At 43.4% G+C, this 13,920-nt stretch overlaps 1 protein-coding gene across 3 annotated transcripts in view; it reads left to right on the top strand.

The window, feature by feature from the left end:
• The first annotated feature begins 1,279 nt into the window (after positions 1 to 1,279).
• Positions 1,280 to 13,920, top strand: part of TTC12 (tetratricopeptide repeat domain 12) — a 50,878-nt gene continuing 38,237 nt past the window's right edge. Inside the window, exons 1-6 of one of the 3 annotated variants that reach the window (XM_082411066.1) lie at positions 1,280 to 1,610; positions 2,852 to 2,924; positions 9,110 to 9,273; positions 10,578 to 10,599; positions 11,252 to 11,329; positions 12,161 to 12,282. In XM_082411066.1, coding sequence (XP_082267192.1) covers positions 1,356 to 1,610; positions 2,852 to 2,924; positions 9,110 to 9,273; positions 10,578 to 10,599; positions 11,252 to 11,329; positions 12,161 to 12,282 — 714 coding nt within the window. In that variant the 5' untranslated portion in view covers positions 1,280 to 1,355. The remainder of the gene's footprint in view (positions 1,611 to 2,851; positions 2,925 to 9,109; positions 9,274 to 10,577; positions 10,600 to 11,251; positions 11,330 to 12,160; positions 12,283 to 13,920) is intronic. The other 2 variants (XM_082411065.1, XM_082411067.1) reach the window with 2 other exon arrangements.

Raw genomic sequence — 13,920 nt, 5'->3', positions numbered from 1 at the left:
TTCTGGATGAGATTAACATTTGAATCCGTAGGCTGAGTAAAGCAGATCTCTCTCCCCACTGTGGGTGGGCCTCATCCAATCAGTTGAAGGTCTGAATAGAATTCTTTTTCTCTGCCTGACTGTAGTAGCTGGAACATTGGTCTTCTCCTGCTTTTGCACTCAGACTTGGACTGGACCTTACACCATCATCAGATCTCCTGGTTCTCAGGCCCTTGGACTTGCACTGGAACTCACACTATTGGCTCCGTGGGTCTCCAGCTTGCCAACTGCAGATGGTGCACTTCTCAGCCTCCATAATCATGTGAGCCAACTCCTTACAATAAATCTCTCTCTCTCTTTCTGTGAATGTGTCCATTGTCTCCTTCTGCTCTAAATACTATGATTCCCTGGATAATAACCATCACTTATCCCTACTGACCATGTGCCTGGCACCTTAACTGTAAATCTTAGGAGAAAGTGCCATTTCTCCATTTTTTTAAAAAAATTTTTTTGTACTTTTTTAAAAAAATATAAATTTATTTATTTATTTATTTTTGGCTGTGTTGGGTCTTCATTTCTGTGCGAGGGCTTTCTCTAGTTGCGGCAAGCGGGGGCCACTCTTCATCGCGGTGCGCGGGCCTCTCACTATCGCGGCCTCTCTCGTTGTGGAGCACAGGCTCCAGACGCGCAGGCTCAGTAGTTGTGGCTCACGGGCCTAGTTGCTCCGCGGCATGTGGGAATCTTCCCAGACCAGGGCTCGAACCCGTGTCCCCTGCATTGGCAGGCAGATTCTCAACCACTGCGCCACCAGGGAAGCCCCATTTTTTATATAAAGGAGAACTCTGAAGATCAGAGAGATCACATAACTCTCCTCTCTGAAGGTCTCGCGTATACTAATAAGTAAAATCGGATTCACACCCAAGCCTGCCTCTCCCAAGTACGCTGCAGACCTTCCCTCTTTGGGGCCAGGGATATTAAGCTAACGCAAGTGACACACCCTCCCACCCCAGAAAACAAAGAAGCCAAAACCTGGCGCTGATTTAGGCATCAGCGCAGGTCACTCGGGCTTCTTTTGCTCCCCCCAGCTTCCCCGGTCCCCAGCGGGCTTCCCACGCCCCAGATCGGCCTTGAACTTGGCTGCGCGCTCCGGAACTAAAACGCAGGGCGCGTCAGACCACGGGGCCACGTCCGCCCCTGGCCCTTTGGCGCCGCCCCGCCTCAGCCTAGGTCGGTCACCGCCCGCCCACAGCCGCCATTTCCTGTCCAGCTCTGGGCGCGTCAGGTCAGTGCAACGGGATGGCCCGGGGTCTGCCCTGGTCCTGGTCCTAATCTGGCCGTCAGAACCAAGCAGAGGACGCTGGTTTGGACCCCGGCGGATGGGACGGTATCAGCTGAGGGCCGCCGGGACGTCCACGGCCGGCACTGGGCCGGTGGACGCTCTGGAGCGGTTGCCGGGCAACGGTGCCGCCGGCCCCGCCCCTCTGCGCCGGCCGGGGAGGGGCATGTGGGGCGAGCCGGTCTCCTGGCTCCAGGCGGGGCGCAGGCTCCTTCGCAGTGAAGTGGATACCGTCGGACGCCCTGGACATCACCGTGCCCTGGCCTTCTCGTCCCGTCGTGGGTTCGCTGCCCAGGCATGGCGCGCCCTTAGACCCTGGCCTGGGCGCAGAGGGCTTGGCGCCTGCCCGCGGGAGTTCTGAGCCTGCCTTCTGCCTCTCCTAACCTTGGGCAAGTCAACTGACTTGACTAGGCCTCAGTTCCACGGGAGCCTGAATTGTTAAGAGCTGGAAAGAAACCTAGCGATCATTTAGTTAAGCCAGAGGTCCCCAGCCCTGTTTTATAGATAAGGATGTCTTGCAGTAACCACTCATTGCCTACCTGGTGCTTTAAATTAATCCCCAGATAGCCCTCTGTTTGTATTATAGTTTCCAGAGAATGAATGAGGCCTCTGAGGGTCAGAGAGGTTGTGACTTTAGCTGAGGTAGCACAGCTTATAACTGGTGGAGTCTCAGATCAAATAACTCACGGCTTGTTCCTGGCAGATTTCAAATTTCCAGTTAAAGGTGCCTTATTTGGCTACACTGTTATTAAACCTTGCTGTAAATCAGAATCACCTGGAGAGTGTTTATACATTCCTGGGTACTCTCTCAGGCTTACTAACTGAGGGGCTCTGGGCTAAGGCTGAACCAGTTTTTGGATGATTCTTATGGTCTGTGGGTGGACCTTTGAGAACCACTGGCTATAGCGTGAGGCCTTTCACTCAAAAACAACTGACAGATGGTCCAACTAAAGTACCTGGAGAGGAGAAGAGAGGCTGGCGTGCAGGGCTGTCAAGTTCTAATCCCTCCATGCAATTTGTAGCTTCTCTTCACTCCTCAGAAATAAGCCAGAGGCTTACATTTTAAATAGTTGGGACATTTAGATGCAAATTGTCCCATTTTTTGGTTACCTGTCACACAGCCAGGTCCAAAGCTTCTGGCTGGGCCAGCCTGTCATGATCAAAGTCAAGCGTTAGCGTGTCCTCCTCCATCTCTGGTGGCCTGTCAACTGCTCTCCACCTGGCCGCCTTCAAGCCAGGTCCCTGAATCACAGCAGCTGATGTTGGCTTTGTAGGGACATTTCACAGAGCACTTTCCCCATTGGAGGAAGGCTGGCAGCTTTCCAGAAATATTGCCACACATAATGAGGGTCCCTTGGCCTTAACAGCAGTCAGAGTGAAGTAGATCACCCTGCTTGTTATTCATGACTTTTCTAAACACAAATCCATCTTAAAAATAATTACCTGGCTCTTAGTTTTAGAAGGCTAATCAGCCTGACAAATTCTGTTTAGAGTTTTATTTTTATTAATTTTCATCATTTATGCTGCCTCCCTCAGGGATTCTGGTTCACAATGGCTGACTATCAAGAGGAAGACTTGCAGAAATTTCTTAAAAATGTAGATGAAATCAGTAAGTACGAGTAAATCATATACAAATTAAATTTTACTTTAGGGAGGTGGAGTGATTAAAGAGAGATGATTACTCTAAGTTAGTTCCTGGGTTGCCTGACAGGTTTACGACTCTTAAGGAAAAAAACGTTCTTGAGGTTAAACAGAAGGGGTATTGAGAAGCAAGTAATATTGGAGCCTGGGGGTAATATTTTTTGGCTGTTAATTGGTATCAGAGAAGCTGCTAACATTCTGATTGAATTCAGGCTGACAGCTCTTCCTTGTATTTTCTCCCCTTCTGTGTAGAATCAGGTCAAAAGGAGCTTCTATTTCCCCATCACCAATGAGCCCACTGTTCCCTAGGAGAAGATCACTCAGGAACCTCACTGATGAATCTGAAATCCCTCTTGTTTTAGGGGAGAGCAGTTTCTGGTTTTGAGCTGCAGAGGCAAAGTCAAAAGGCTTTCCCTCAGGGTCCATCACATTACATAGACGGCTCCTGGGTCCATCACATTACATAGATGGCTCCTTGTCATACTCCTGTCTCTCCTCCTCTAGGCAGGAAGACCCTTCCCCACCTTAGACAGGTGGGATCTCAAAGGCCATACTCTGACCACACAGATCACATACAGGAGATTCCAGAGCACTCAGTCCCTGCTCAGACTTCAGGGAGCTTGTTTGAGGATAGAGACAAGAAAGCCAACAGTGAAACAAACCTTACATATCAAATAGAAATATATTGAAGTTGCTGCTTCTCACAGGCCGTATGAGTCCAAAGAATAAAATGGTTTTAAAAATAGTTCAGGCAACTTCATAGATGGTACATGCTTAGGGTGTTCTTTGGGTTTGTCATGGGCCTCTTCTCCTCGGCCCATCCCCAAAATGTTGTTCTGGCCTGGCCCACTGCTCACCTTTCTCTTCAGGTGATCTAGCCCAAGCACGTGGTTTTAGCTACCTCCCTTGTGATGACCCCACATCTCAATTGCTACCAGCCACCTTTTTTGAGGCTCAGCATCTATGCCAACTGTCACACCCATTGTATCCCTCAAGCACCATGAACTTAATGTGTCCAAAGTTTAGTTGATCGTCTCTTTCTCTGTCCCCCCCACTGCCAAATAAAACCTGCTTCTCCTACCCTCCCATTTGTTCTAGTCTCACTTGGTGGCACTGCTGTCCCCATATTTACAAGTCACATTGGCCTCCTCTCACCTCTCAGCCCTTAATTTAATCAGCCCTCAGGTTTGCCTTCTCCCTCCAGCTCCAACCTCTCCAACCTCCCTTTGTTCTCATTCTCTTATCCAGATGATTTCAACAACCCCCTGATTGTTTTTCCCACCCCCAGGCTTACACTCCCCACAGGGTAATGTATCTAAAATGCAAATCTGACCCAGCCACTTCTCTGCTTGCATTCTCCCCGCAGTCCCAATAAATTTCATGCTCTCATCAGGACCTAAGTCCTCCCGTGACCTTGGTCTTACCTCTCGCCTCCCCCTACCTCACACTTGAGCTACAGACTGCTTCCGGTTCCCCACACACCCCCTGACCGTTCATCCTCTGCTTGCTGCCTTTGTCCTTCCCTCTGCCTCCCAGTCTTTCTTTACCTGGCTAACATTCATTCGTACCCCAAGTTCATTTCCATATCATTTGTATCAGTGCTGTCCGATAGAACTTTCTGTGATGATAGAAATGTTCTATAATTTGCACTGTCCACTGTGGTAACCAGTGACCACAAGTGGCTATCGAGGGTTTGAAATGTGGCTAGTGCTACTAAAGAAGTGAATTTCTCTATTTCATTTATAAGTAATTTAAATTTATATAGCCACATGTGTATAGATTCCATACATTCATTTCTTGGGCTCTTGCTGTGTACTGAGCATTGCTAGACCCTGGAGAGTACAGTAACAATGAATAAGAATTACTTTCCTTCATGGTACCTACAATCTGGTGGGAAAAACAGATATTAAACAAGTAATTTCAAGGGTGATGTATGCTACAAAGAGAGATTGGTAAAATGCAAGAGACTCTAACTCAGATTAGGGAGTTGTCTGATGGGCTGCTGTAACAAAATATCACAGACTGGGGGGCTTAGGCAACAGAAATTAATTTTTGTCACAGTTCTGGAGATCAGAAGTCCAAGATCAAGGTGTTAGGTTTAGTTTCTCCTGAGCCCTCTCTCCCTGGCTTGCAGACAACCCCCTTCTTATTGTGTCCTCACATGGTCTTTTCTCTGTGTGTGCACATCCCTGGTATCTCTTCCTCCTCTTATACGGACACCAATCCAATTGGTTTAGGGCCCCACCCTTACGACCTTATTTATCCTTCATGACCTCTTTAAAATCCCTGTCTCCAAATACAGTCACACTGAGGGGATTAGGGCTCCAACATATGAATTGGGGCAGAGGGGCACAATTCAGCCCACAAATAAAGGCTTCCCTAAAGGATGAGATTTAAGCACAAATCTGAAGTCTGAGTAGGAGTTGGCCACTGGGGAGAGGGTAGGGGAGTATTCTAAATGGAGAGAAAGTACGTAGGAAAGATGGAAGTTAAGAGCAAGTGTGGTACTTTTGAGAAACTGAAAGATTAAAAAGCTCAGTATAGCTGGAGAGAATAGATCAAAGAGAGAAGGGTCCCATCTGAGTCCAGAAAGGCCAGATCAGGAACGACCTTGGAAGCCACAGAAGGAATTCATGTTTATCCTGAGAGCAATGGGAATCCTTTGGAGGGTATACTCGGAGCAGAAACGTGGTCAGATTTACACCTTAGAAAAGTCACTCTGGCAGTGGTAGGCTGGAGGGGAGAAGCAAACAGGTGCTGAGAGCCAGCTAGGAGGCTGTTACAGTGCTCCAGGGAGAAGAGACTGTGGCTGGAATGGACACAAGTAGACAGATTGGAGAGATAATTCAGAGCTTACTTGACAGGCTTTAGTGTTGATGGCTGCGAAGGTGGAGGGAGAACAAAGGCTTAAGGATGAGCCTGAGAGTCTTGATTGAATGACAAGTGGATGGTTGGACCATCTGCTGAGATAGGGGCATTTGAAGGAGGAACAGTCTGGGGAGAAAGAGGGTAGACAGATGAGTAAGGCATCCCAGTGAAGATGTTCAGAAAGCAGTTGGCTTTGTGAGTCTGAGCCTAAGAGAGAGAGTAGCTGGGGAGGTCAACTTAGGAGACACTGGCATCTGCATGGTATTTGGAGCCATAGGAGGGAACAGGAATTCCTGGGAAAGGTGTAGAAAAAGAGAAGAGGGCTCGGGCAGAGAGTCTACAGAGAAAAATTCAAAAAAAATCTATAAATAAATTATTAAAGTAAAGAAGGAAATCGAGCAAGGTTTTTGAATACAAGGTTAATGTATAAAATTCAGTTACATTCTTATATACTTCCTATATACCAGCAGCACTTCATTTACAATACCAAAATAAATCCATCAAAGTATATGCAAGACCTTTATGGGGAAGGTTATAAAATTTAATTGAAAGAGCTCCCAGTGTTCAAAACTAGAACAATTTGAGCAAGAAAGCAAACACAGTATTGGATTATAGCCCGAAGTATAAAATAAATATCCATGAGTCTATATGGATATAAATAAACGATGAATAATAAACAAGTAAATAAATATGTAAGGCAAATCTCCCATACAGAAGAATTTCAAACAATTTATGTAGATATTCCCGCCTCTAGAAGGTAGAGCATAACTCTTCACCCCTGAAAGTGAGATAACATTTACTGACTTGCTTCCAAAGAGTACAGTACAGGAAAAGAGGGGAAAAAGTAACTTTAAGATGGAAAAAGCTGGCAAACTCTACCTTAGGTGGTCAAAGTTAACATCATGATAAATCATATTGATAACATGTACCCTTAATATGTGCTATGGTCTTCCTCCCAAAATCTTGATAACCTCAGTCTAACTGTGACAATAACATCAGGTAAACCTAAACTGAAAACTATTCTACAAAAAATACCTGACCAGTAGTTCTCAAAACTGTCGAGGAAAACAAGGAAGGTCTGAGAAATTGTCATAGCCCAGAGAATTATAAGGAGACATGATTAAATGTAATGTGATATCCTAGATGGTATCCTGGAATGGAAAAAGGATATTACGGAGAGATTAATGAAATTATAATAAAGTTCAGAGTTTAGTGAATAAAAATTTTAATTAAAAGACATAAAATATCTAAATAAGTGGAGACATATTTTATCATGGATGGGAAGACACATTTGGTAAGGAAATCTGTTCTTCTCAAATTATTCTCTACATTCAACACAATTTAGATCAAAATCCCAAAAATGTTTTGTTTAGAATTCAACAAGCTGATTCCAGAGTTCACATAGAAGAGCAAAGGGCCAAGAATTAATCCAGAAAATTTTGCAGAAAAATAAGAAGGTGGGATCTCCCTATCAGATGTTCAAGACTCATTATAAAGCTGTAGTAATTATGCATGGAAGTTTTGGTGCTGAAGAAGATGTCATCCAGTAGAATGGAATAAAGAGCCTAGAGCAGGTTCACGCATGTAACAGGGATGGCACAACACATCGGTGGGAAGTCAGGGACTCTTCAACAAATGGTGCTCGTGCCCTATGCAAAGTCAGCTCCAGGGGACTTCCCTGGTGGTCCAGTGGTTAAGACTCTGCACTTCCACTGCAGGGGGCACGGTTGCAATCCCTGGTCTGGGAATTAAGATCCCGCATGCCAAGCGGTGCGGTAAAAGAAAAAAAAAAAGTCAGCTCAAGGTGGATTAAATACCCTAATGAGAAAAACAGAACGTTAAAACATGTAGAAGACATGCAAGAGTATATTTGTAAACCTAATATACACAAAAGGCATAAAGCATAACGGGAAATATTGGTACATTTAACACATAGAAAAATCTCTTCAACAAAAGCTTCCATAAAAACAGATAAAAAGACAAACCATACTCAAGGAGATGTTCACAAACACATATCAGTCCGGAATATATAAAGAAATCATAATAAGAAAAAGACAAACAACCCAATAGAAAATCGGCCAAGGATAGGAGCAGGCAGTTGACAGAAAAGGAAATCCAAATGGCCTACAAACCAATGAAAAGATGCTCGATCCCAATCATGTTCAGGAAAATGCAAATGAAAACATTAAGGAGATAAATGCATTATAGTGGCAACAACTTGAAAGTTTGACAACAAACATTAACTAGGGTGTGGAGGCATGGGAACTCTTGTACACAGCTTATAGGAATAAAACTTGATACAGCCGTAACCTGAGGAATATGTCACATGTGTGCATGGGGAAATATGTACACAGATATTCGATTCGTCATTTATTCACTAGCGAAAAATTTAAAAACACCTGGGTGTCCATCAATAAGAGAATGGATTACCTATGGTATATACAGTGATTAAAATAACTGCAACTATTAGTATCAAGAACAAATCTCTAAAGCATATTAGGAGAAAAAACTAGGTTGCAAAAGAATGCACGTTTTGTAAAAACCATTTATTTAAGATGTTTAAATACACACATATACACAAATTCTCTAGTAGGTGAATAGGTTCTGGGGATCTGATATACAGCATGGTGACTATTGTTAACAATACTGTACTATACACTTCAAAGTTGCTGAGAGAGTAGATCTTAAATGTTCTCACCACACACACAGAAAATGAAGTTATATGAGGATATGGGTGTGTTAACTAACCTTGGTGTGGGAATCATTTCTCAGTGTATACGTGTATCAAATCACCATGTTGTACACCTTAAACTTACACAATGTCATGTGTCAATTATATCTCAATAAAGCTGGAAAAATAAAAGCCCTTCCCCATGAAATTTTCTACACCATCTTTTTTTTTTTTTTTTTTTTTAATATATTTATTTATTTATTTATTTATTTTTGGCTGTGTTGGGTCTTTGTTTCTGTGCGAGGGCTTTCTCCAGTTGTGGTGAGCGGGGGCCACTCTTCATCGCGGTGCGCGGGCCTCTCACTATCGCGGCCTCTCTTGTTGCGGAGCACAGGCTCCAGACGCGCAGGCTCAGTAATTGTGGCTCACGGGCCCAGTTGCTCCGCGGCATGTGGGATCTTCCCAGACCAGGGCTTGAACCCGTGTCCCCTGCATTGGCAGGCAGATTCTCAACCACTGCACCACCAGGGAAGCCCTACACCATCTTTTTAGTGAATGGAGTCTTTCTTTTTGAAGACCTTGCTTGAATGATTCACCTCTGATTTCTCCTCTAGCCAATTTAATTCAGGAGATGAATTCTGATGACCCAGTCGTACGAGAGAAAGCTGTCCTCGAGACAGAAAAGAGACTGCAGTTTACAGAGGAAGACCAAGAGGAGGACGAGTGCAGGACCACCGTGGACAAGACCATGATCAGTCCTCCACAAGCTCCCACAAAGGTGCCCTTTCCCTATGGTGGAGTTATCTAAGTAGACAGAGTGAGGAGGTCTGCATAAAGCAGGGGAAGTAGTGGTTTAATCTCAACCGCCTGGTGAGGCTGAAATAGCCTTTTGTTTTGTAGATTCACTAGATTTATTTTCCACAAGGAAGTATAAACTCTGATTTCTTTTCTTGATCTTTCTGGGTCATCCTTAAACAGCCCTTTGGGTTTGTTTTAATGAAAATTTGGCCTCTCTACGCACTGAGCTTGTGACCATTTTTAAGCTGTTTGTTTTTTTTTTTAACATCTTTATTGGAGTATAATTGCTTTACAATGGTGTGTTAGTTTCTGCTTTATAACAAAGTGAATCAGTTATACATATACATATGTTCCCATATCTCTTCCCTCTTGCATCTCCCTCCCTCCCACCCTCCCCATCCCACCCCTCTAGGTGGTCACAAAGCACAGAGCTGATCTCCCTTTGCTATGCGATTGCTTCCCACTGACTATCTATTTTACGTTTGGTAGTGTATATATGTCCATGCCATTCTCTCACTTTGTCACATCTTGCCCTTCCCCCTCCCCATATCCTCAACTCCATTCTCTAGTAGGTCTGTGTCTTTATTCCCGTCTTGCCACTAGGTTCTTCATGACCTTTTTTTTTTTTTCCCTTAGATTCCATATATATGTGTTAGCATACTGTATTTGTTTTTCTCTTTCTGACTTACTTCACTCTGTATGACAGACTCTAACTCCATCCACCTCACTACAAATAACTCCATTTCGTTTCTTTTTATGGCTGAGTAATATTCCATTGTATATATGTGCCACATCTTCTTTATCCATTCATCCGATGATGGACACTTAGGTTGCTTCCATGTCCTGGCTATTGTAAATAGAGCTGCAATGAACATTTTGGTACATGACTCTTTTTGAATTATGGTTTTCTCAGGGTATATGCCGGGTAGTGGGATTGCTGGGTCATATGGTAGTTCTGTTTTTAGTTTTTTAAGGAACCTCCAAGCTGTTAAGGTAATATATTCTACTAACTCATATTTCCAACTCATACAGCCACAGCAGCGGTCCCTTGACCTGCTTGCCCTTGTTTCTGCAGATGTAGCCCCATAATAATTGTGCCCATAACTCGATCTCCTGATTTACAGCAAGCCCCCTGAATTTTGAGCCTTTCAGTATCGATGGTTAAAGGAAATGACCCTACTCCCCACTTGTAATTGATCTGCCTTCTTGCTTTGCATATGTATAAATGAGGGAGTGGTTTTTGAAATTTGTGTCTTTGTTTTTATGATAACCTGTGCCCTGCAGAACACAGATGAAATAAACACAGGTAAGGACAGCATCTCTCTTTCCAATGTGTATTATTCCTTTAGGATCAGTGTTTATTGATTGTAGCTTCCAGACCCTTAAACTATAGCCTCTGGGCTTACAAACAACCCATGAACGAAAACCTACTGATGACTCAGTTCTGTTACTAGTAGTCAGAGGGGACGGTACTCAGAGGGTTTTTCCTATGTTCTCCTGGCCAGTCTTTTGTAAACTGAATTCAGTTATTCTGTTTCATCCAATTTACTCTTAGCTGCTTAAAGGGATCCAGAGAGTTTCTCAGTTGCTCAGCTCAGAAGCTCATTATGCTAAGTGGAACAAAAAAGTCTGTCTTCAAAGAAAAACTCTTTTAAAAGGCATAATTCAAATTTGAAGCACAGACATAGTCACCGTGTATAATAATACATCACACAGATTACCATTTAATGTCAAATTAAGAAAATGTCATTTTAGTTGTCTCCGAATCTGTGTGTCTGTGTGTGTGTGTGTGTGTGTGTGTGTGTGTGTGTGTGTGCGCGCTTACATGTGCCTACATGTGAATGCATGAAAGATGTGGCTCTAAAACTCTAAAGTAGCTTTTTTCTGAATTTGAGCTAAAGAACTGATTATAGTATTTGGATTTTTCTTTTTAATATTTGAAATTACGCTGTTGTCAGAGGCCTTCTTGGCATCTATGGAGAAGGATGCAAAAGAACGTGCCAAAAGAAGAAGGGAAAACAAAGTCTTAGCAGATGGTAATTGTCAGTCTTTTCACTTTTCAAGAGCCAGGGTGATTTGTGCTAGAAAGAGCAAGGAAGTCTCTATGCTAATGTTTGAGGATATCAAGATTCCCAGTGGGTGGGTTCATGATGGGCCTGAGGCAGTGGGACCTGGCCAGACAGAAACTAGTCTGTTTCCTGTTCCCACAGCAACAATCAGGGAGTCAAGACACAGCCCTGAGTCAGCCTCCACAGTCAGACCTTTCTAAAGCACATGGATGGATTTAGCAGCACTAAGTGATGCTTGGAAAGTAGGGAGGGATGGGAGTGAGGTACTACTGTCCAGCCTGAGGCACAGATGAAGAAATGAAAAAGAAAAATGAAACAAGCAAACACAGCTGGGAGAAGGGAGAGGGGAAATAAAGGAAAAGAAAGAACTAGGGTTGTGTGTGTGGTGAGGAAGATACACATGACAGAAGAATGCTTTCAGCACTTATTTTATACCACTCAGTGGTATGTGTGCTGCAGATCTGAACGATTCCATATTTGCTAGAAAATTAGTTGTTTGAATCTCTTTATGAGACGTTTGAATGTGTAGACTTGCTCTTTGTGGCAAGTTTGGGGTGTTCTGAGCCTTAGAGGCAGAAACATTTACTTTTTCTGAGAAGCTGCTTAGAGGACTTGGGGTAGATTGAGAGAACAGAAACCTACCTGGAATTATCTGCAGAGAGAAGTAAGTGACAGGCCCCCTTTGGATGCATGGAAGCTCTGACCTTCAAAGTAGAGTTGGAAAATCAGGGCAATGAAGTCTGAAAGAATTTTCCAGTGTGTGGGGAGAGCTCACCCGTATAACTTCTATTCTCACAGCCCTAAAAGAAAAGGGGAATGAAGCATTTGTCAAAGGTGATTATGAAACAGCCATCCTATGCTACAGTGAGGGTTTGGAGAAGCTGAAGGACATGAAAGTACTGTACACCAACCGAGCCCAGGTGAGTGATCCAAGAATGTGTCCACGGGCTTTCCTCAGGGAACAGTAGCCACTAACCTTGTGAAAGCAGAGAAAGATGAGACCAGATGGCGCCAGTGTTGTGCTCGTAACTGTGTAACAGCTGGCTCTGGTCCGGTTGGGGGTGGGGGCTGATTTGTAGGGAGCATTGGCCAATTTCTTGGTGTAAATACTTTCACTGTGGTTCAATTTCAAGCTACCAACTTGGAATCATTGAAGGAGAACTTGGGAACAGCTACACATAATCGGTTCCCTCCATAGTAGAAGTCCGCTCCAGCACGTCACTGATGGTACCCAGGCACTTTCCCTCGTGTATAGACAAGAAAGCTAGTGGAATGAGACAGTCTATGAGACCTTGGAATTCTGCCACCACTGAAGTTGTTCAGCTTCTTTTTTTGATGCCAGTCTACACTCCTAAGCGTTACTCTCCTGTTAATTTCTTACCCATCGTATCAATCCCTCCTTGATTAAGCTTCTGTGACTGGGGTATACTGGAGAGCTAATGGGCCTAGAGCCAATTTCTCAGAAATTTTGAGTTTCTGAAATCCCTCGTACCTCCGTTTTATATCACAGACGAGCTCAGATTCCTGGAACACCAGGTAAAAACCATCACCCAGATGTTTATTATCTACTACTTAATGAAGGGCAAAATTAATAGTTCTCAGTTGAAACAAAAATGTCACCTGTGACCTTATCTTTGAAAAGTACTTGAGTTTGTGTATGGAAGAACTCTCTGCTACTCAGGCCTGAAAAATTGGCAGATTCGTGGACATGATTATCCAGTGATCAGGATATGTCAGCAGGACCTGGGTGAGATGAACTTGACACCATGTCACTTACAAGAGGGAGAGATTCATCAGCTCCAATTTCTGTAACTCAAGATTAAGAAGGTCCTGCTGTGGTATGTTGAGGAAGAGTGCAAGAAACAGGACGTTAGCAGTCCAGAAAGTCTGGGCAGTGACAGTGATTTAATGATGAAAAAATCCAAGCACAACATAAGCTCATTAGTTCAGCAGTTTGGATAAATCAGACTCGAGTTGAGGTGTCATTTACCTAGCCCCATTTGTGGAGAAAAATTGTAATAAAGAAGAGAATCAGTAAATAAAATGGCCAGAGGTTGATTTTGCCATGTACTTCTTATCCCCCTAACAAGATTATAAACTTTTTGAAGGTAAAAACTGCCATATACTTTTCCCCCTAATGCTTTACTTACAACAGATGTTCAATAAATCCTTGTTAAGTTACATAACACTGGGTGGAGGCGTAATAAGTCCATTTAAGGGAATGGCGTTTCTGTTGACACATCAAAAGAAACATTTAAATGCATACGATTAATAGAATAATCATAGTTCCTTTTTATTTATCACCAAGTTTGGTCTCCAGAACATTTACCTACTGATGGTTATTCAGTCTTGTTACTCTGAAGTTATTTGAAAGCTGTAAAATTGAATTGCCTTTAAAATGTTATGTAATTCAGACTTATACTAATTCAGATGGTCTATACCCTGATTCATCTAAATTAGTTACATTTTTACTGTACTCAAGTTTAAGCAGCACTTTGATTAGTTCTGGAGAATCACATTAAGAATGACTGTGGATAAAAATAAGTAAATGCAATGAA

Source organism: Balaenoptera physalus, assembly GCF_965194825.1.
Source record: "Balaenoptera physalus genome assembly, chromosome: 10".
Lineage (NCBI taxonomy): Eukaryota > Metazoa > Chordata > Mammalia > Artiodactyla > Balaenopteridae > Balaenoptera > Balaenoptera physalus.
The sequence above is the reverse complement of the archived record's forward strand: the minus strand, read 5'-3'. Positions and strand labels throughout refer to the sequence as shown.